The sequence below is a fragment of the Serinus canaria genome, chromosome 11 (assembly GCF_022539315.1).
Source record: "Serinus canaria isolate serCan28SL12 chromosome 11, serCan2020, whole genome shotgun sequence".
Taxonomy (NCBI): Eukaryota; Metazoa; Chordata; class Aves; order Passeriformes; family Fringillidae; genus Serinus; species Serinus canaria.
Genome location: NC_066325.1, coordinates 14,722,619 through 14,745,322, shown reverse-complemented (window position 1 = coordinate 14,745,322; position 22,704 = coordinate 14,722,619). Strand labels below are relative to the sequence as shown.

The following is a 22,704-nucleotide window of genomic DNA, read 5'->3' as shown; positions in this document are numbered from 1 at the left end:
TGTTGTTGTTATCAGACTGTGCATTTTGTAGGCTTTTTTACATTTTAAAGATATTGCCTCATGCAGCTACACAGTGCATAAAGAAACAGGAAACATACCATTTTTTTAATCAGATTGCCTGGAGATGAGGAGTTTGCACAAATTAACTGGTAGTCTAATAAAAAAATTTAAAAAGGAAATACTCATGCACATCTTCTTGAAGCTTATTAACATTTAAACTTTCACTACCTTGGAGTCACAGGGAAGCCACCCAACTTGACTTTGCTCCACAGAAGAAAAGCTTCCATTCTTCCAACAATAAACCAGAACCCATTGTGAAGACCTCATGTTCTTGGCCATCTCAATTGCAATATTTTTTGGTAAATTTCCAACTATATTAATGGATTTACCCACGTATCCTACACTAAATCTGCTACAATGGCTCTCAGAATCAGGCCCTCATACTAGACAACTACCCACTACACAGACAATACAGGATTTCCCTAGATAAAAATAAAATTGAAAAATTTCAGTTTATTTCTGCACGATTTCAAGCTGACCTCTGATCCATAGCATTTACCAGAGCTTTGGAGAATTATCTTAATTACTCTGATTGTCAAGCTGTCATGTAAAGGATTCCTGAACATTACCATATGTATTCATGTTGTCAAGCACTGTCTCAGACAAGTGCAGCAAAGCCACTGAATATGTTGCTCTATGTTACTGTTTCAAGCAAATATTCAAAGTAATATTCATACAACACAATGATTTAAACTTGAATTGCATACAAGTATTTTAGCTATTAAAATTACACCTTCTAAAATGAATTAAGGGATTCCTGTAGAGCTTTTAAGTGTAGTTTTCAGTAATTGTAATCTTTCTATATATATATAGTTAGTAGCACACTAGTCTAAGTTCAAATATTGACAGGACACTCTTTAAATCAACTGCACCCCTTTGATCTAGACCTTAACTTTTTGATACTTAAGGCAAAACATCAGGGTCAGAACATGCAGTACCTCTCTTCTTGCAATTTTTCATGTGGTGAGAAACATTCCCAGACTTTACTAAAGGGAAACAATTAGAAAAATTGGAAAATGCAACAGTAAGTTGACAGGATGTAAGCAACATCCATTCTGAGTTCAGCAACATCATCCCAGCAGGGAGAGCAGCTTCAGGATTAAATCTGTTTAAACACCTCTGACCTCCCCAGGCAGCTGCCAATTCTGCACAAAGTTTGTCTGTAGAACACCAAAATTAAGAAGCAAAGTCAGGCACTTACAAAGAGTGGATTTTGCTCTTTTATTTTGGTTTTGGAGTCACAAGACTTTCACCAGTTTGGTGGGATTTCAGCACCATGGGGAAAGGAGGTCTTTTGAAGCCATTAATGTTTTCTTACTAATGAAATGAATTCCTTTATACAGATGGAAACCCTCTTCTACTTCATAAAATTTGGTTGGAAAAAAAAGCCCCTCCCAGTCTCCTCAGATGCCACAGAGGCACCCAGATGAACCAAACTAAACCCAACCTCTATGAAAGATCTTTCTGCTCCAAGAGAAGACAACGGAGGAGTTTTTAAGCTTTACCATTTCCTTGAGACCCACCACATTTATGGAAAACACCACAGCCTGACATTTTTAAATTATTAACAAGTTTCAGACTTGCTTTGCTTTTTCTGAAGGTGAACTTTCAGCCCTGTAAGGAGCACCAAAAGGAAGAATTTTATCCCAAAGTATGACAACTGTAACAAGCTAGGTCTTAGAATAGTACATCTTTAATCTAACACCACAGTCCTAAATCTGTTCTGGTTCTACAAATGCCTCTAGTTATTTCCTTTTTATCAGTGAAGAAAATGAAATAAAAAGTATTTCATACTTAACACCAAACAGACCATGTTACCCCAGAAGACGTGCTTAAATAATTCAGCTGTTAAAAGGAATCTTTAACTATAAATGTACTAAATTCCAGTGCAAAAGATTAACTACAAAAGAAATTAACACTGCCTAAGGAGAAAGAGATAACATTTTTCTAAAGCATTTCTAAAGCTTTTTGATATGCTATTTTTTAGAATTATATCTGGAGAGAACTAATATTTTTAAATGAGACTTTCAGAGCTGCTCAAATTGTAAAGTACCATTTGTGCCAGTCCAAGAGTTCTGAGGAACTTGGTTTTCTCCCATGAAGAAAAATCAGTACCCAATCTTTAGCCACTAAAATCAGAATTTGATATTCAAATAATATTCACCTAAAAAAATGTTGTTCCTTCAACAATCTTGTCACAAAAATCAAAGCAAAATAACATTTTCTCCCCTCAACAACTTAGAAGTTTCCAGGGCTTTATCATCAGTCGAAGCAGTCTGTTTGCATTCTCCAATACAAACTGACAATCTAGTGATACAGTACATTAAAAATTCTCTGTAGTATTGACTGCCTGAAGCTGATGCTCCCTTGCTAAATGCAGTGCAGTTCAATTAACAGCTCTTCAATATACAATTTAATTTTTCTTTCATCTTGATCCACAGCCCAGCTTGAAATGAGGAATGTTGGAATAGATGTACTTTAAATATTGAAGCAAGTCCTTATAAATAAATCTATCAAACTCGTAATGATTTCTGTCAGAACAGGACCAAACAGATGAACCTGAATGTCTGTGACTTTCAGGTTTCTGCATTGTTTTTCTCAGCTTTATTCCCTCACTCAATTCCTGGCATGGGGGAAGGCTCCAAAAACTCCTCCAAAGGAGCAGAGGAGCTTTTCCTTTACTGCACCATTCTTAGAACTGAAAGGAACAGGTTTCTGCTGATGCTTTATTAAGTCTTTTGCATGTAAAAATCCAACTTATCACTTATGTCACAATATCTCAAGGACTTTTAATTTAAGAAGGTCATCAAACAGAGAAGTACGTGGCACCAGCTTCCATTGCCAAATCTGCACTCAACCAATCCTGAACTGAAAAATAAATATTTTATGCATAAATACTACCCTGGATACCATTCCCCCCCTGCAGTGTGAAAGTACATAGTACACTTCAAATTTTCTCTAGGTAGTCATGCCATTTCAGAGGAAAATGTAAGGTTAATTTAACCAGGACAGAATGAAATATTTCATTTCAAAGTTCCTCTAAGTGGGACACTGCTGAAGGCAGCTATTAATATCTCTTATAGCATGCATGCTCAAGGAAACACTGTGGGCCAGCTCCTTGCTCACAGGTATTCTCCACAGCTTTCCAAGTGGGAGGATTTACTCCAGTTCATCAGAAGGGAAAACACTCCTGTCTTAAACTAGAGGCACTTTCTACTCTTTAAACATTCACAGAATTCACCTGACAACACTCACTGCCTCAGACAGCAGAGAAGCACCACGGCCAGGGAGGGCTCCCAGCCTGCACCAGATGAGCTTGAAGCCAGAGAGGTTTGGCAGGAAAACATAAACAGCATTGCAAGAACAGAAATCCATTTCAGATGAGCTCAATCAAATGTTCTTAATTAATGCTTAAGTGCTTGGTGAAATATACAGCTTTACCTTGTTTGTGTCCATATTTATAATAGTGTTAGCTGAGATGGCAAGATTTTATTCTTAAATGTTACATTTCTTTCTTCTTCATGTATTTTTAATCGTTTTACCTAGATTATCACTTTGAATGCTGAAAAAAATCTTTATAAAATTAACCAGTCTCATTATTACCACCATTTCCTTTTTCCCTTTATTTCCAGTCCTACATTTTTAAAAAGTATCTCAGTACTGTATTTAAATTGTCACTGAAATAACATTCAGCATTTACAGCAATTAACTCATCATTACTGTGAATAACCACACTAATTGGGATGCTCTACAAACCTGCAACACTGCAGAATTAAAAATAAACATAACAAAGATACAATTTACAACTAATCTATACTTACAATTAAAGTTAGTTTCGAGATTTATTTCATTCTATTATTTTTTATTAGCTACAGCAGACAGTAAATGGGGTGTACTATGTTCTGCTTTGCAAACACCTAGATTATAAAACATAATTACACAAATTAATTAGAAATGAGTACATAGACTCATGTCTCTGTTTGTAGCCATAACATGTTAAACATGACCATATTAATGAACAGTTCCTAAAATGTATAAGCTGGTATAACTGAGGAAAACATTCAATCTCCCTGCCCACATCAGGCATAAATGTCACAGAGAGGGTCACCACCACTCCACATCTCCTGATGTTCTGTTTTGCAGCCGCAGGCAGTGTGCAGGTCCTTCCAAACAGCAGTGACAATTCCTGAGAACATCTCAGCACCCAAAGCAGAATACGAGTGCAGACTGACTTTTTCCCTGAACTGGGTTTTGTGCTTTATTTCCCACCTACTCTCAAGGGTTCTCTGATGTCTAAGAGCCTAAAGTCCCTTCAGTTCTGCCCACTGACTGCAAAGTTGGTTCAAAGCCTATTTTGCCTGGCTCTAGTAAAAACAAAGTAATAAAAACTACCCCCAATACTCATTTTGCTGCATTAATCCCATGCTTTTATTTGATAAGCAAGTTTTTTTGTTGAAGTTAATATTCTGTCTCGGTGACCCCCAATGAAACAGGGGAAAGAACAAGTTTAGCACACCACCTCCAAAGGTGATTACTAAGATAAAAGGGAATTAAAGGATGGGGAGAAATTAGAAAGGACAGTAAATTAAACAGAAAGTATGATGCTTTGGCTTTATAGTAATAAAAGGTTTACAAATATAACTGACAATCACAGAAATTATTAGCACTTTTTAAGCACTCTACTCAGCAAGTCTGTTTTCAAGACACCTCCTGCATTCCTGTTGAGCTCCAGCTATGCTTGTTTTATGTCACTTATGCTGCTCTGTACTCATATAAGCCTGATAATTATCTTCAGTTTTATAAGCTATTGTGGATCATGAAACAAGTCAGTGCTTCTTTTGATGCCCACACAGTAGTCCCTTGTCACTGTTAAAACTGCAAGTGATCCTGCAACCACTTTTTATTCTTTTTTTCCTTCTTTTTAATGCATAACAATCCTGCAGTTGTACTACACCATCCTGGAGTTACTGTTTTCCTGCCCTACATTAAGTGTCACAGTAAGACCTTGAGATTTTTGGGTTTATCATCAAGATTCCTTTAAACATTATCACCCTGTCACAGCACTGCAGATCCACAAGTAGGAAGAAAATAATCTCTCTACCTTTTTCTTCCCTGCACTGAGCTCAACCAAAATATATTTCTGTATTTCAGAAGAGTCATTAACCATATTGATAGACTTAGCTTACAAGCTTAAGAAAAATCTTAAAGAAATCTTAAGAATCATTGCAGGCTCTATGACCCATCAAATCAAATTCTTTGGGATCTGAAAAACATTTCTAAGTCTAAAACCACGAATGCTGAGTGACCTCTTTGGTGTTGTTTTCATTTCTGGGCAATTTTTAGGGTAAAGGCTCATTTTAGAATCGTGACAGAGAAAACTAAGACACAACTAAGAACACAACACACACCAGGTTAGCAACAAGTGTGCCCTGCACTTAACAAGCAAGAGTGTGTTTTGTTATGAAGCATTCTGCTTCTTCAATGAGCTGGAAGAGCTACAACCATTGCCCACTAACACTGCTTGCAATACCAACAGATATCCCATCCTGTTCACTTCTGCTGATGAAATAAACTAATAAAGTTGAGGAATTAATGGGAAAGCGTGATTCATGGAAATGTGTGACATCCTGAACACAAAAGCATGAGTCTTTTGTTTACTTTTAATAAAATTAAAGCAAAGAACGACTCTGGCGACAAAAACCACCCACCAGATTTTACCACGACTTCCACAAAAACAATGACCAGAGTGCCCATTAAATCCTGAGCCAGGCAGTTTTAACATGCAGGGAATGGAAGCCATGCAGAGGCAGAAGAGGAGCAGTGCTATAATTACAAGGCAGTGCTGTGCAGCCCAGCTAATGCCTGCTCTGACAGTGCAAGGCTATTCCTGCTCCCCCGAGCCCCGCCGCAGACAGGGCTCACTCTAATTGGGTCCAAAGCACAACCCACCAGCACAGCTCCTCCAGCCCAGGAATGGTAATTTCCACACCACTGTAAATAGTGTTTGCAAACAATACAAACACGGTAATAAGAGGCTAGGTGGGTAATTAATGTGGTTACAAAGCAGCTTATTTGCATTTTTATTTAAAACTGCCTTCTTTAAAAAGCTGCTCAGATTTCTTTTTGCAAGAGGAGCCTTGGTTAAGGAATAGAGCAGTAATTACTCTCTTTAGGGGTTCTTTTATACATTCTTTAGGGAATTAGAATGAAAAGATAAGCAGAATTATAAAGGGAATCATGTAAAATATGAAATGCACTATAAACACTTAGTACTGTATTTACCATAAGCTAAGCTTGTCTTCTTCATTAATGGAATATATTACAAGCTTATGTTACAATCAGATTAATTGTGAAGATGGTTTCAAATATATATACATATATCCAGACACTTTAATTCCTCCTCTCCCAGAACTGACAGCTAGAAATTCAGTGACAGCAGAACTCACCCAATGTAAGAACACATCTATCTGTACCACAGTAAAAAAGTTTTCAATGTCAGCAACATTAAATAGTTTTATAAAACACATTCTGAAAGGTTAATGAAAAACCCAAGTCACACTAAATATATAAATTAGCAGAGAAAACCCAAACTTTGCATCCTATAAGCTACACTCAAGTCAATGTACAAAGTCTATTTTTTTATAAAGACAGACATCCAGACAGCTTGGTGATATATTTGAGCACACAGTGTCTCCTAGTGACTTTAAACTGAAGACCAAGCATAAAGTGCAGTTTTTAAAGGGGTTATCCTAAGGTCTGTTGCTGTCTGGGGGGGGGGGGGGGGGGGATCTTAATTTTTTTTTTGTTAAAAAGCTCAAACTGCATTTAAGTAGTATTATTATAAAGCTTTAGGCATGGTAGGGATTTTGTGACTCACATTTCCAGATTAAGAACAGCAGGGCTGTGCTAAAGAAACAAATTACCAAAAAGATCACTTCAACATTTCTATGTATAAAATTCTGCTGACTGGAGGAAAAAATTAAGGAATAGTAAAATACTGTGACTTCTTTTCAAATTACATTTTAGAATTATTTTTTTTAACACACGTGTAACAGATATTGGAATGTGAAGAGAATTATGAGAGTAGAAGCAGTTAAGCCAACTCAAAAGACAACTTTTATCTTTACTGGAGGAAACCATGGCCAATTGTCTTACTATGCTAAAAACCCTGCAACCTGATAGCTCTGGGAGTGCTCAGTCCCTATCAGCTGGTACAGTCATTAACTCAGACACACCTGGGTGCTTTAGGGTGCAAACAGATTGTGGGTTTACTCCTGTGCAGAAACCCAGGGCACCAGGAATATTTCTCTGTCTGCTCTGGGGTGCCCTGACCCCCAGGGGAGCACTGACTTTGAACCTCATTCATGGAGAAAGTTTCCCAGACTTCAAGATAGACCAGAATCCACAAAAGTGTGAAATAGATTATAGAGAGTAGTGTAGGTGTGTCACTGGGTGAGAAATTTAGGGTTTGGGATTTTTAGTATGTTGTGGATGGAAGCAAAATGGAGGGCACAGGGTGTCATCCTGAGTTTCTTCTTCAGGCTTCCTGTTCCTTTTTCTCCATGGGTTTGGGAGGCATTTTGCAATTGGGCAGAAAAGTCCCCATTGCAGCTCTGTGGGATCAGTTATTGGGTTAAAAGGGAAAATACTCCAGGTGTCAGCTCTTAATTGGATAGTTCAGTCTTAAAAGACCCTGGAACAAGAGACTGTTGGCTATTTTGTGCCTTCTAATGAAAAGCTGCAGAACTCACAGCAGTGAGACTGTTTCACTGATAAGAAATAACAAACACTTGAGTCTGAACATGAACTACTGTCTCAAGTGCCTTCAATCCAGACCCAGAGAAACCCATACTCCTGGATTTGGGCAGGGGTCAAGGTCTAAGGGTTACCTCAGGTTTGGGGGTTGGAAGCTGTTAAAGGCAGCATGTCCCCAGTGGAAGCCTGGGAGGGGCTGGGCTGCTTGCTCAGTCATGATAAATAATCAAACTCTATCTGTTGTACATATCCATACAGCACCAGGGCTAAGTGCAGATGAAAATGTAAGTGTGAAACAGCTCAGCTGTAGCCAGCACATCAACTCTGCAAGTAACTGCTATCAGTATTCAGGAGGATGCCCAACCCTGAAAGTTAGGGGCTTAACACATCTGCTATATAATTCAGACTCTGTTTTACAGCAGTTTCATTACTAACCATAAAAACTGTAACAGTGGAACTGTATAAACAAACTGAACAGTGTTTTTACTGTAAAACATGAATGTAATATAAATATTTGCCTTCCCCTTTTCTCAGCATCTGTAATGAAATCAAATTCATGCCATATGTTTATGGTGTACAAAAAAAAAAAGATCTCAACAATCCATCCATGTAAATGTTGATTGTACTGTTCCATGTTTTTAACTTCATGTGGGAGGATTTTTAAGCATCTGTATTTGGAAAATAGCTTTGCAGCTCACATCACTCTCTTAAGGTTTCTCAACTGAGCAGATTACTCACAGAAACTTACTGAATTCTTAAACATTATGGCCAAAATCTGGTCATACATTCATATTGGTCCTAATGAGTTGCTGCCAGCAACAGGACTGGGTAATGCAACAGGACTGGGTAATGTTTATGCTGTCAATTCTCCACCAGTAACATACAGTCTGACTGCACTGCAATTAGTTAATTAAAAGATCCCTTCATTTCAGAAAAATCTGGATCACATCCTAAAGAATTAAACAAGGCCTTATACTCAGCAGAGGCAATAATTCTGTAGTTGGAGTGTCCACAGCTGGAAGTGAGACAAGTTGATGCAGATTTTTTTTTTTTTAATTGCATTAGCAATTCATTTAATACAAGATACTGCCCCTTCCTGCAAGGCCTTTTCCCCACAGCAAGGTTTGGATAAGTCCCTTTAACATGATTCTTCAGCATGGGCACTGCTCAAGCACTGGAAAATGAAATATGTCCATACAAGGCCTTTCTAAGTGTATATTACACTGCAATGGCATGTGAGCCAGCAATACAGAGTTTAGGATATCCTGCTTTGAAACAAGATCATTCTTTATCACAAAATAATAACAGAATATTGGAAGCAATATTCTCACAGAAGTTCGTGTGCTTTACTTGTAGGATACCCTGAAATATTTCCTATTTTGAGGATTATTTTTAAGAGCTGTTATTTAGCACCACTTTGAAACCCTTTGATTCTGTACTAACAGAATCAGTGGGGTTTCAGTCAGTATTTACTACATCTCCAAAGCCATCTCCTAGGTAGTCTCCAGCTTTTCCCATAAATGAAAACCTACCACTAACCATGAAGAGGTTTACAAAAAAACCTAAACCAAGAAGAGCAGTGGAGACAAAACACTTTCTGGGAAAACAGAGCCCTTTCCTCGAGGGGAAACACACACAGTGACCACATGAAAACTGCTGCCCATGGACTGGTAAATGTGCCCAGTTTGCTTCTGGTCTTTCTGCACTTCACAGGATCACAAGTGGAATACAAAGACTCACTTATCAGGTTTTAATTTCATTCAGTTACTTAATCAGCAAGAATATAAATCACTCCTTCGGTGAAGAATACTTCAGGGGAAAGGAGTACAGCAAGGAGTCATATTTGTTTGGTTGGTTTTCTTCACAGCTTTTCTCTCTTCTCTTGTCACATCTCTACCTTTGACTACTTAAAAAGCAAAGTCAAATGTTCTTTTTACAGTTTAATCTAATCTTTAATATAGAGGTAACACTGAGGAATAATTACCAAAGAAAAATTAGACTTTTTATGAAATATTAAACTTACAGTTTATCTTTTAATATGTACTTCAAAGACTACTTGACAGGAATAAATAAATGAGAACTTCTTGGCAAGAAAAGCTGTGATTTATGAAATATTTTATTCATTCATATTCTTAAGTATTTTCTTGAGAATACCACTAACATCTGGAGCTACGCAGTCTTATCCAAACATTCTGCTCATACTCAATTAGAAAATTATATCAATAATAATGTAAAATAAATTACCTAGCCTCTCTTCCTGGAGCATAGATTTCCATGTTTGTCAGAGCAACTATGTGTACAAACAGCACTGTAGTGTTTTTCATTAAGCCTCAAAGTCAATTAAGCTACGAATTGGAACAATCATTCCTCCTTTGCAAAGTATTGATATTTTTCTTGGCTGCTTTCAGGCCTTTTCAGTACTCAAGGAGAGATTTATGTTTGACAATTTCTTTCTGATTAAAATGAATCATAACTCTAGAATTCTAATTTCCTCTTTTCCGAGCAAGAAATTATCAAACAGTTTTAAATTGATATTGAACGTCATTGTGCATGAACACTCATTTTCCAGATATCAAATGGAAAGCTCTACTGATCTCTCTTTTTATCTGCTGCCTTTACACACTTTCTCTTCCTTTTTCTGTCTATATAAAAATGCATGTGTATAAACATTAGATTGCACCAATATAATCAACCATACCCCTCCATAAAAATTATATTTGATAGACCAGCCAGACCAATCACATTAAAACTTGTCACAATGCTTTACACAAGGCAATTACCCTTTATTTGCAATATTAGCAAAATTCTGCTGTAGTTTAGAAAGAAAATAACTGGAATACTGCAGGTTGCAAACAAATGTCACTTAACCAAAGTAATTAGCAAGTTTATATGGGTAATCCCCACTCAAATGGCTCAAATTCCCTATAAAACAGCTCTTCAGGCATAAATTGTTACAAACAAAGTTCTCTAGATTTGTCTACAACAGCCAGTTAAGATCAGTTTCCATTTGCTTTTTAAACATAATGGCAGCTAATCTGAAAAAAAATCTTATTTTCTCCCATTATTCCTGCTTTTTTCTCTAAATCTTAACAATTGGATTTTCCCAAGCCATTTAGCCATCCCATTTTGTCTTTATAAACTTGATTTTCAGCTTTCACTACAAGCAAACTGAAGCTGCATTTTTTGCCCAACAACTGATTTAGAAGTACAAGAGGCCCAGGGCAGAGAGGTGTCTCTGCAGACACTGAGTCTGTGGCATTCCAGACAGGGATGTCACAAATGGACTCACTGGGTGACCCAGCTGGGTGGTTTTCCTTATGTTGTTTTATGTACACTGAACTTAATCTTTAAATGCTGCATTACACTAGGTTTGATTTGGTTTTGGTTTTTTTCTGTTGTGGCTTGGCAGAGGTGGTGGTTGGGGTTTTAAAAATTACATTTTTTTTCCACATATATTTCAGGCTCTAGTTAATACAGGCCATCAATTAGACAATTGTATCAAAATTTGAAATCTCAAGTTGTTCTGTTACACAATTTTAATTATCTTCTCTTCTTGCAAAGTAGGTGGAACTCTTTTGTATGTACCAAGAGTGGAAAAAGAAATATTCTGTGTCCAACATCTAAACCTTGAGTATCAAAGGATACTGTCCCACAGAAAAGTCAGCACAGGGTTCACAGTGCTTTTGGTAATGTACATGTTTTTACAGAAACACCAATTATATTACAACAATTTAAAATAAAACTCCAAACTTAGGACAGGTAAACACACTAGAACTCCATTTGGCAATGGTTTGAGATTTTTTTGTTATAAGAGCATATTTCATGCAAATGGAGAGGTTTGGGAATTCAGTTGAAGAGTAGGAATGTATTTATCAGATTTCTACCCCTCAAATTACTGGAGGAACTTGTCTTTAATAGTGCAGTTCAGAGATTCAATCTCAAAGATTTACAAGAATATATAAACCAAGTAGGTAGCACCGTTGCTACTGAAAACACTACCTGAGTACCATGAACGTGAGTGAGGCTTGGTAAGGCTGCAACCTAACCAGTTTCATTTTTCTTTAAATTGATTCCAAATTGAAAAATAAGTCAACTTCCTTTCAATAATTTTGCTTTCCCCAGGAACAGAAGAGACAAAATTCTGTGCCTGCTTTGAAGCTCTTTCTAGTAGAACACTTGCAACTAAATATTGAGAATTCATCTCAATCAGATGCAGATGTTGTTGGCATTTTTTTAAACTCTTTCATTTTTAGGAAAAGAATTTTCAATTAACAACTTCCTGTAGTTACACCTATAAGCTAAAAATTAATATTTTACATCCATATTTTAATATTAGAAGCAAATCAGTCAAATTAATCTTTGTCTCTTTGTTTTCAGTAGCTGATTTTGGGGCTGGTTTTAGTGTTTGTTTTCCTCAAGACTGCTTACAATTTGATGTAAATTTTAAGCATCTTGTAATTCATCAACTAATTCTCTCCTGGTTATACACTCCAAGTAATTAAAGTTCAGTAATAACTTATTCTTTCTGCTCCAGCACCTGCATTTCATTTGTTTATTTTCCCAGAGTCATAAATCTGAGGGACTGTCAAAGTGCCATAATATTAGTGCAATAATCAAAGTTAATTAGTCCCTCTCAATAAACAACAACAAAGCCATTACAAAGATGCATTGAAGGTTTTCCAGCTACCGCTTTACAGATGAGACTCTTTTTCTGAACAATTAGAATTTGAAAACTGTTAGTAAATAAATGCACTGTTTCTGAAGTAATTTGACCTTCAATGTTCTTCATTCAATTAACAACTCATTAACTTTGGGTGAGATAATACAGGTATTTAAGACAAGTATTCTGAACTCCCATTGTCTTCAAAGTGGTCAGAGATAGGGTTAGGATGAAGAGGGTAATGGGATATTTTTCAAATAAAAGATGTTCACCACTGCCTAATTTTAGCTAGATAACACCCATATAAACAGCCATATTTAGCTGGACTGGGAACATCAAATTCAAATAGAGTATCACCAAATCCAGTTCTATTGGATGAGAATAGACACTGTGCTGGCCTCTGCTGGAATTCTCTTGGAATTCTATGCTTGTGAATGTTTTTTAATTTTTTTTTTAAATTTAAAAAATAAGAGAGCTTTAATGGGATGAAAACAGCAAGGAAGACATTTTTCCCAACCAACCCTTTACTGTAAATCATTCATATGATCTGGGCAAGAGAAAAAGGCCTAAATCCAAAGACTGATTCTTCATGAAACTTGTGGTTAAAAATTAGCAATATTGAAAGTATATCACTTATCTGGAAATACACGAAATAAGCACCATTTGTTTTGCATTAATAAATATTATAATTATCTTCAGACTACTTATGTGTAAATATTGATACTACTGAGTGCTCTCCCATGTCATTTGGGAGCAGCTGAAATACTTTGAGAGCTCAGGAAATAAAAGCAAAACACTCATCACTAATTTTAGCTGGAAAGAAATAAAAATCCAAGAATTTGATCCATTGGTCTTTTATTCATTTAAGTGTAGAGATGTCACCACATTCTCTCCTGGAAGTCAGCAGTCCCAGCAAGCTCAAACAAAAGTAGCCTGCAATCCTTGCCAGCAAATAAATGATTGTGGGAGGAATAAATTAGGACAGCTGAATATATTTTAATAAAGGCCTTAGAAGATGGTGTAAAAAAACGGGGATCAGGGAAAGGAATCAAAGAGCAACAAGGCAATAGATGGGACTGAAAAGCTGGTGCTTGTGTGACAAAAATGGGAGAAAAATGAAAGAAAGTGGGAAGAAGCTAGAAGGAAAAAACCACTGTGATAGCCTGGCAGCAGGGCATCACAGCCTGATGAACTCAGAAAAGGAGAAACATTCTTGTGTTTGGAAATTACAGAAATGACCCTCTGAAATCTCTCACTAAAGAAAAATTATGGGCAAAACAGTGGCTGTTTTGGAGGACTGTGCCCATCCTCCTTTGCGTAGTTATTCACTTTGGTTCTGGAATGTCCCTTCCAGACAAAAGGGACATTCCAAAACCAAAGTTCTGGAATGAAGCAAGCCTCAGTGGTTCTCCCAAACATTTTTTTTCCCTCACAAAGCATCCACAAACAACATGGATAAGATCACATCAAGCCTTGCAGTCCAACACACTGACAAGGAAGGAAAAACCTCAATCCCCCACGCAGCAGCAGCTGAGCAGGGCATTACCCAATAAGACCAATGACTTTTTGCACAGACTGTGGCACGTGCTCACGATTGTGGCAGCGCTGTGTGTGCCTGCTGGCAGTGCCCAGAGGATGTCAGACCTTGCAGAGCCCAGCCCCGTGCTGGGCACTGGATGTGCACTCACCCATTCCCCCAGGATGCGCTGCACGGCCGCGTCGCCTCGCGCCGGGCTCCTGCAGGCCAGGATGACACACGCCCCGTGCAGGGCCAGGGACTTGGCAGTTTCAAAACCTAGGATAAAACATGGTCCTAGTCACAAACAGATCCCAGGAGCAGCACAGAGCTATAAAATTACCTGAAAACATGAGCCACATATTTAAGTGCAGTTAGGCTACCTGCAGTCTGCTGACCTGAGAGTCACCTGGACTCAGCTTTTAAGAGAAATGACGAAACACAGAGACCTCAACTTGATCAGATCTTTTGGACAATAATTGTATGTATTTTCTGTAAAACAACTTTGGCATCTTCAAAAAACAGACTCAACTTCTCTGCCTACCAGTGTCCTCAGCTGTTGAAAGGGCAGGATTGGATGTGCCCCTTCCTTGTTTGACTGTGAACAATGTGCCACACAGAGAGACTGCAGAGCCACTGCGCCTGGCAACTTCATCTGGAAGTGACAGAGCGTCCAACACTGCGCTCCAGGCTCTTTAGATGCACAGTTGGCCTCAGAGTCATCAATCTGAGGACCACCTGTGGCAGGGGGAACAAAATGTTGTTTCACTGTTCAATTCACCAATGAAAAGCTGCATAGAAGTTGGTCCAAACTAAAGTTCATTAAATGGGAAAAAAAATCTGTGAGAATTTACAACAGGAGATGAGGACTTTTGGGGAGAGCAGAATGCCCATGAAGTGCAGAGAACTGAGCCAGAATCTGGGTTTCTACCAGTAGTCAGCTACTACATATTTATGATGCAGTTAATGGTATCACTGGGTGTCCATCTCCATGGAGAACTGTGCCAATGACAGGAATGGCCTTCTAGCTGAAAGAGGCATAACACAGCTTAATGAGTTCAATTAGAAAAGCCTAAACTATGAAAGGAAGAATCAAACTGAAATGCCTAACAATCTGTATATGTGAAGAATTCAAAGAGGAGAGGCATTTGTTTTAGTTTGATGACATTTAAAGCATGTTCATGATTTCCTGTTAAAAACTGTTTACCAAAAAGCCTATGAAGATGGGCTGTCTCACTTCCAAAACACCCTGGAGTAACAAAATCCAGTTACAGCACAAAACATAACTTACATTATAGAAACAACAGACACCAAGACAAATTCATACAATTTTCTGCAATTACATACTTACGGTATTTAAGTCCAAGCAATTTTCCTGTATCTCCTTTAAAGCCATTCACTGCACCAAGCAACTTTAATTACCTGGATAATTCATTGCATGCACATGAATTCAGCTACAGCATATGCAAAGATTTCCCTTGTTCCTAATTCCACTTTAAGCATATTTAACTAGAATTTTTCATGTAAAAAATGTAAGATGTACCATTAGCTAGATGTATGCTTCTTGTTTTGCACAAGAATACTCATTTTAACTATCTGACCATATTATTAAAAACTAGTTGGAATGCCTGGGAATAGTTTTGCTATTGTTAAACAAAGATTGAGAGGGGGTGGCCAGATTAATTAGCAAAGCATGATGATGTTTTGCTAACTCTACCCTATGTCACACTGTGCAAAAATAATCAACTGTGCAAAATAATAAATTCCATGCCATTCTCCCCTGTAGTTTATAACTTCATACTCATTACAAACTAAGTAAGTTACATGCTGTGAGTTTAGTTCATTTTATGCCAACTTGACTCTTCCCTGCAAATGTGGAGAGCAGTGTTAAGCACTTCTCTTTAGGATGTCCTTGATCTTCTCTGAGCTTCAAAGAGTGATTTTCACCCTTAGGCAGACATGTTCTGATCTTTACATGAAATCATGGGCTAAAAAACCTCCATCTGAATGCTGTCCCAGGTGAAGTGCTGACATGCCTCCCCATCAGACATTTTAAACTAATTTACAAACACTCCTGAACTTTACATAGCACAGTTAGATAGATACACATGCAGCTTCTAACTGGAACACCTGAAGGAGGAGCTTGGAAGCACCTCAGTATCCAAGTCTTTTTACAGCTTTAGCTCTGTTTCTTCTGTAACAATTAATGCTTCTTTTTCCCCCCCTAGACACAAAAAGCTTAGACAGATAAAGCTTCCCTTTTCCCTCAGCTTCTAGCAGGCTGGAAAACATTTCCTGTCAGATTCACTGTGTTAAACTAAGTCTATCAACAGCATTTATTTGTTCTTCAGCAAAATGCAGCTATATTTTCAATATACAGTAAATTTTAAAACCTCACCTAACACATGGATTGAGTAAAGTGCAAAACTATTTAAACTCTATAAATAAAAATCTTACCTCTCTATAAAAACTACCATTGACTCACAATCCACACTGAATGTGGTTTCATACACCAAAGTCAAACCACAAAGATCATAAACACCCAGACAGTAAAACCTTGAAAAAAAATCCCAGCAGGGTTATAGAAAGAGAAGCCTAAATAACTAGGTAAGGGACATGCACAATTAAGGAACCAGAGCAACCTTAATGCTTAATTACAAAAAACCTTAATTACAAAAGTAACTCTGTGGACTTCAAAAGAAGTAAAGATTTTTCCAATACTTCACTTAATCTGAGACTGCCATCACTTAGTGACACAGCCCTTCCACAGTGAGGGGACACTAACAACAATGACATTGGTTTCTTTTCCAAGGAACCAGTGATATTCTCCAGGGGTCAATCTTCCCTGTACCACAGCACTAGGCTATTGCAGAGCTATTTTAATACAGGTAAAAGAGATAGCACAAGTTGTACACTAGTTGTGGGGGTTTTAAAAGTAGGGAAAACTACACTAGAAAAACAGCACAGAATTACAGACTTGGGCATCAAGGTCAACCAACTACAAGAACTAAAAGAGACTCTTCCCCCAAATATGACAGGAGAATAATATACTTAACTAACATCCACTTTGGGAAAGTAATCACTGCATTGTATGGAGTATTTAAATAAACTATTTTGAGCAAATGTTTTACAAAACTAATTTCAAGCAATTGCCCTGGAAATCTCAAGTTTGTGCTGAGATCAACTACTCTTGCTGCTGGTGCTGTGGCTGAACGAGCTCTAATCCGACACTCAGAAGTGAAAATCCTCTTTAAGAATAAGACATACATGGGGATAAACATTATGGCACAGTTCTACATCACCAGCTAACCTAAAGGACTGGGAGCAGAACTAACAAGAGAGCTACAAGCACATGGGATTTGCGGGAGACATTTAAAACCCTTCAGCCCTTCCTTACAGCATTCCTTCACAAAGACTGAGAAATTAGCACTCAATTTCATTCTTCATCTTCTACCATGACTGCTCAATACTCTCACATTCCTGGCTATCTGCAGCCACTACTGCCACTGAATTTTGGTGCAGATTTTCAGCTAATGGTGTCAATTAAGAAGCAGTTAGCATCGCTCAATTAGTGCCAGCTACACTGTGTCAACACACACCAGATGAGAACAGGGCTCTGTCCTATGGTGCAACCTCCTCTATAAAACACAGAAAAGGATTCACTGAGTGGAAAAGTATTTCAGCTATTTCTTGTTTAAACAGAGAGCATACAGTCCATCAATCAGGGGGGACATTTTGTAAAGAATTTGCACCAGGCCATCACATGTTTTAAAACATTCCTTTATTTCAAATATAAGGAGGTTGGAATACACAAGAAAAATTTAAAAACATTTTAGACAACAGCAAGTTTTCTTAAGCTTCTCTACCTTTCCCCACATACTCCAGGATACCTTGGAGCTGTCCTTTACAGCCTATTTGAAACACAATTATGTCATCTTTCTTTGAACAGCTCAGTTCTCAGTGTAAAAGCCTACAGGGTTTGCTTGCAACATACAGTCTTTAAAACTCAAAATAGACTCATTCCAACTGCTGCATCTCAGCAAACAGATTGGTTTCTGATTCTGGGGACTCAAGAGAACTACACATAAACGAAACTTGTGTCCTAGAAATCACTTCAATTTCTTCAAATCTGGAAGACCTAAACACCGGTGAGAGTGAACCAGTTCATTATCTTCAACACTTCTTCAGAAAAGGAGTAAAGATGATTCAAATGTGCTACAAACAAAATGATAAAGAATTCTTTTCAGGCTGAAATACTGCAACACTGAGGTGTGATTTTGAGAAGAATCTTCTGCAACTGGGATCACTGCTGCCTGTGCTGGTGGATCCAGAGCGTAACATCCAACAGAGCTCACAGAGGCACATGCAGAACATCACATCACTGAGAAACTCACACATTCCAGAGCCAAAAAAGCACCACACATTCCACATCAGGACTGCTTGGCCTCATCCACTCTGCTTCAGTACAGATATTTAGGATAAAATCTTAAGAGTCACATTATTCACCTTGCTCCAAATGCAAGTTTTCAAGCAACTAAGATATTTCCAAGCTCTAAGATATTTTAAGAGACTCAATTTAAAACAAGCAATTCCCATGGAATAGTAATGCTGCCTTTGTTTCCATGTGTTTACAGGCACATGGCAATGACACATACTGGTATTTTTCACAGCAAAGTGTGATTTTATATGAAAGATACATCCTGCCCTCTCCCTTTGTGTGTAAATTGGACAAACGTGTTTTTCTTGGAGTCATGAAGTACAGAAAAAGCCAACACAAACGAAACAGGATGAGTAATGCACTGATCCTGTTTTCCATCTAACCAACCCAAAACTATGCACTCCTTACACTTTTTTGCAATACACTACCCTGGGTAAGGCCAAGTTATTCTTAACAGTAAGTGCACTGCTTTTGTCACTGACAAAACCCCAAAAGATCTTGTTTCCTCTGAAGGCAGCACGACACTAAACAAACATTTTAAAACACCCTTAAATTAATGGGATTATAAATATCTGTTACTTGTTGCTGTACAAAATTGAAAATGCATCCTTTGAGGGTAAAACACTGAATTTGTGATTGATGGTGCTGCAAGCAAGCAAGAACCCAGCACAGGGACCATGTCAGGCAAATACATCACAAATATGCTGCAACTAAGAGCCATGAGGCTGCAATTAGACCTGGTATCTCCTCCAGCTCACTGCCCAAAGACATCCACCAACCCAACTCTACAAAGTCCTCACACCAGACATGAAGGAAGCTGGCACTGGAGTTCCTTTCAGCTCTTTCACCCAACCCTGATCAGTATCTCAGCCAGCCAAAGGTCCCACAGCAGATCCAAACAGGCGCTGCTGATCCTTCAGGGTGTAGAGGAGCAACTTCCCAACATCAACACTGGAATAACAGCCAAGGGCTCCAGCCTGGAATGAGCCCTGGAGTGGGAATGCAGCACATTAAATCCAGAGCCAAGCTACCTCATGTCCCAAGGTAAGACCTTGTTGTGTCAAGGCAATTCCCACCAACCACTAAATGTCTGTCCCTAAAATACAAGGAGATGCTACTCAGAGTAACTGTGCTTTTCAGCTGAGCTAGAGTCTCTTAAAACAGCCTAATGGAAACATAAAGGGAAACAAAACTAAAGCTGAAATTTTATACTAAACTGCAGAGATCATCCCAATCAACATTCTTTTTCACTTCCCAAGTCATCTAAATGCAAACAGGTCCTGTAACATGCCTGAATAAAGCAACAGTGGCCAAGGATTAATCTGAAGGGAAGAGAAGGAGAATCAGAGATAAGAAGAGAATTTTCTATCAAATCCCAGTTCTATCTTTCATACCTGCTCCTTGCTGTAGATGCACATCAGTGACCAAAAATCACAGTCAAAAAGAGTTCAGATTTGCATCTTCCATTTCAACCAATCCCAAAGCTCTATTTAGATAAAATACACTCCTTTAAAAGGGAGTTAAAAAAACCCTCTCAGCCTTCATGTTTCATCTTCATCTTGCATTTCTTTATCTATTACAGGATCATGCTCCTACCAAATCCCAACAAATTTCTACTGAATATTTTTAAAGTGTATTGTGTAAGTCCAGTGGCCATCACATCTGGAACTAGGGATTATTCTGTTTGAGGTTTTTATTCTCTGTGTTTCTTCGAGAATAGAATAAATTCATTATTTCTTTTGATTGTCTTTAAAAATGGCAGCATGGCTTCCTGCAAGCAAGGCAGTCAGTTTTCCTAACACAAATCAATTACTGTATTTTTAAAAAATTCCAAATTTAGCATTTGGCTTTATAATTTAATGTTTAGAGAGAATTTATTAAAGAGCTTATTTTTCTGTTTGTATACTATTTTTTTCCATTGTAACAGGTAACATATGAAGGCAGACAGGCATCTGTATATGAAGCAACTCAACACACAACTTCACATTTTCTAAACAGAAACAACCTTTCCACCTGAAAACGTATTTAAATGTATTGTTACCAAGTCAAGTCAAATAGAGTTACACACATTTTAAAAGAAACCTGAAATAGCACTTTGTCTCAAAATAAGCAGAACTTATTTTAGTGTGACTCATATTCTTTATTTTAGTAAAATCCCTAAATTATTCAGAATCATAAGTGCCTATATTCATAAGGGATAAAAAAATATTTTGTTCGACTGTAGTTATGTTAACACACTACTTCTATTTTTACTGTGAAATAAACATTTCCAAATTAAACATTTAACTGAAATCTGGAGCAGCAGAAAACAACAGATCTGCCCATAATATAAGTCAGCATCAAACCAGCATCTTGATGAAACCTGGATCAGGTCTGAGCAGTCAAATTTGCTGTGACATTTAGGGCACTCCAAGTCTCAGCAGTAATTATTCCTGAAGGTTTAGCACCTGTGGGGAAAAGTGACCAGCTCCTTTGTTTATTTGCTTAAATAAAGCCAGTCTATTTATAAATACCAATACTTGAATACATTATTAAGGAAATAAATAACATTTCTGTGCATGCTGCTGTTAATCAGATATTTAAAAAAAAAAAAAATCCAAGCTCAGAGAAATAGGGTTGACAAACTTCTGTAAGCTGCTCTTTGCATCAGCAGCAGCTTTTGGCAACACAACACTTTTCCCACCAAAGCAAAAATAGAGAAAAAAAGCCAGAAATTGTCTAGTTTCTTTTCAAGTACACTTCTGTTCCTTGGTTGGCCAACACTATCATAGGTTTCTGTACTGCTGAGCTGAGCCCTAATTAAACATAATAAAAAAAATTAGTTGCATGTTTTGAGTCTCCTTTTGGCAAGTACAACAGTGCAATGTTAATAAAAGAAGTAAATTCAATAAAGAGGAATACTTCATCCAAGGCAGAATAATTAAAAGACATACTGTGCTGTCAGCTAAAGTGCTAGATCCTCCCAGCTTTAATCTCAAAGTCATTTCATGAGAAATGTTCACAGTTATGTAAAGATACAAAGAAAATGCTACAACATAAACTGGACCAATTTTTTTCTTAAAACAAACTTGATATTTATTTATATCAGTTACACAAACAGTGAAAGATTTTAAAATGCACACTAGACATTTTACAGAAAAATAATAAAACAAGGTTCTGTCTAAAAAGCTCACAGTTCAGATTACAAAAAAAAAAAAAAAAAAAAAGAGGTATCTTAGGGAATCAAACATACAGAGCCAGGTCCTGTTCTAAGGAGCTCACATTGTGTATCAAGGGAAAGGAACAGACTGAAAATTAAAACAACACTACCTGATTTCTGGCAGTCTCCACCCACCTCTGCCTTTGGGCCATAGGAGATAAGACAATTTGTTTAGTTTGGCAGCAAAGAAGAGTTTAATAAAAGAGTCATTTGAGGATCCTGCAGAAAGACCTGAGTACAGGAAAGATGCAGTTCACTGGTCTCTAGTTCAAACCTGGCAAACCTTTGGGTGTGCTTTAAACTACGAAGGGAAGAGGGAGGTGGGAAGCTGTTATGCTGTTATGTAACTCAAATGATCCATCATGTGCTTCCAACACACAAAGTAAGGCAGGAGATGGAGTTCTGAAACAAAAGATGGAGAATAAGAACAGTATTAACAAAAAGTGTCTGTACACAAAAGCAAGGAGAATGGATAACAAGCAAGAATTAGAAGTCAATTACATTGTAAGGCCATGGGCAAAAAAAAAAACCAAACCAAACTACAATTGAAGACCTCTTTGCCACACCTTCAAGAAGTGCATGAAAACATACCAGGCATCTTCCCACACCAAAATTAATTTGTGTCTTTTTAGGAGACATCTAAAGTCTCTCTGCTAACAGCTGGAACATCACCAGCCCACCCAAGAGCTCAGTGACAACCATCCTCTACAGCAAAGGACCAATAACAGATACACACTACAGACCAAGATTTATCCTCTATTCTTTTATGAAGCCTCTCTCTGCCTTACATTCCAGGTACACAACTTTTTGTTTTTCCAGAGATGAGTGTTTAAAGTACCAGATGGAAAGAGCAGAACCAAGAAGTCTCAGGCTCTATTCCCTGGACCACAGATTCAATTGAGAGACACAGAGACATCTCACAGATTACAGCCTTCATTCACTCATGATGCCTCAAGTGTGCTGCCAAATAGGTCATGCATGTTTTTATGCACTTCTCTTTGCTTAGCAAGGCACAAAATAATCCAATTTTACCTTCAGAACTAAAAATCTTTAAGCAAGAGTAAGTTTATACCCCT

General features: G+C 37.7%; 1 protein-coding gene across 4 annotated transcripts in view; it reads right to left on the bottom strand.

Annotated features, from left to right (window-relative positions):
- Window positions 1-22,704, bottom strand: part of WWOX (WW domain containing oxidoreductase) — a 471,276-nt gene that overhangs the window by 435,972 nt on the left and 12,600 nt on the right. For all 4 annotated transcript variants that reach the window (XM_009090740.4, XM_050979041.1, XM_050979040.1 and 1 more), the window contains one exon: window positions 14,164-14,270. In XM_009090740.4, coding sequence (XP_009088988.1) covers window positions 14,164-14,270 — 107 coding nt within the window. The remainder of the gene's footprint in view (window positions 1-14,163; window positions 14,271-22,704) is intronic.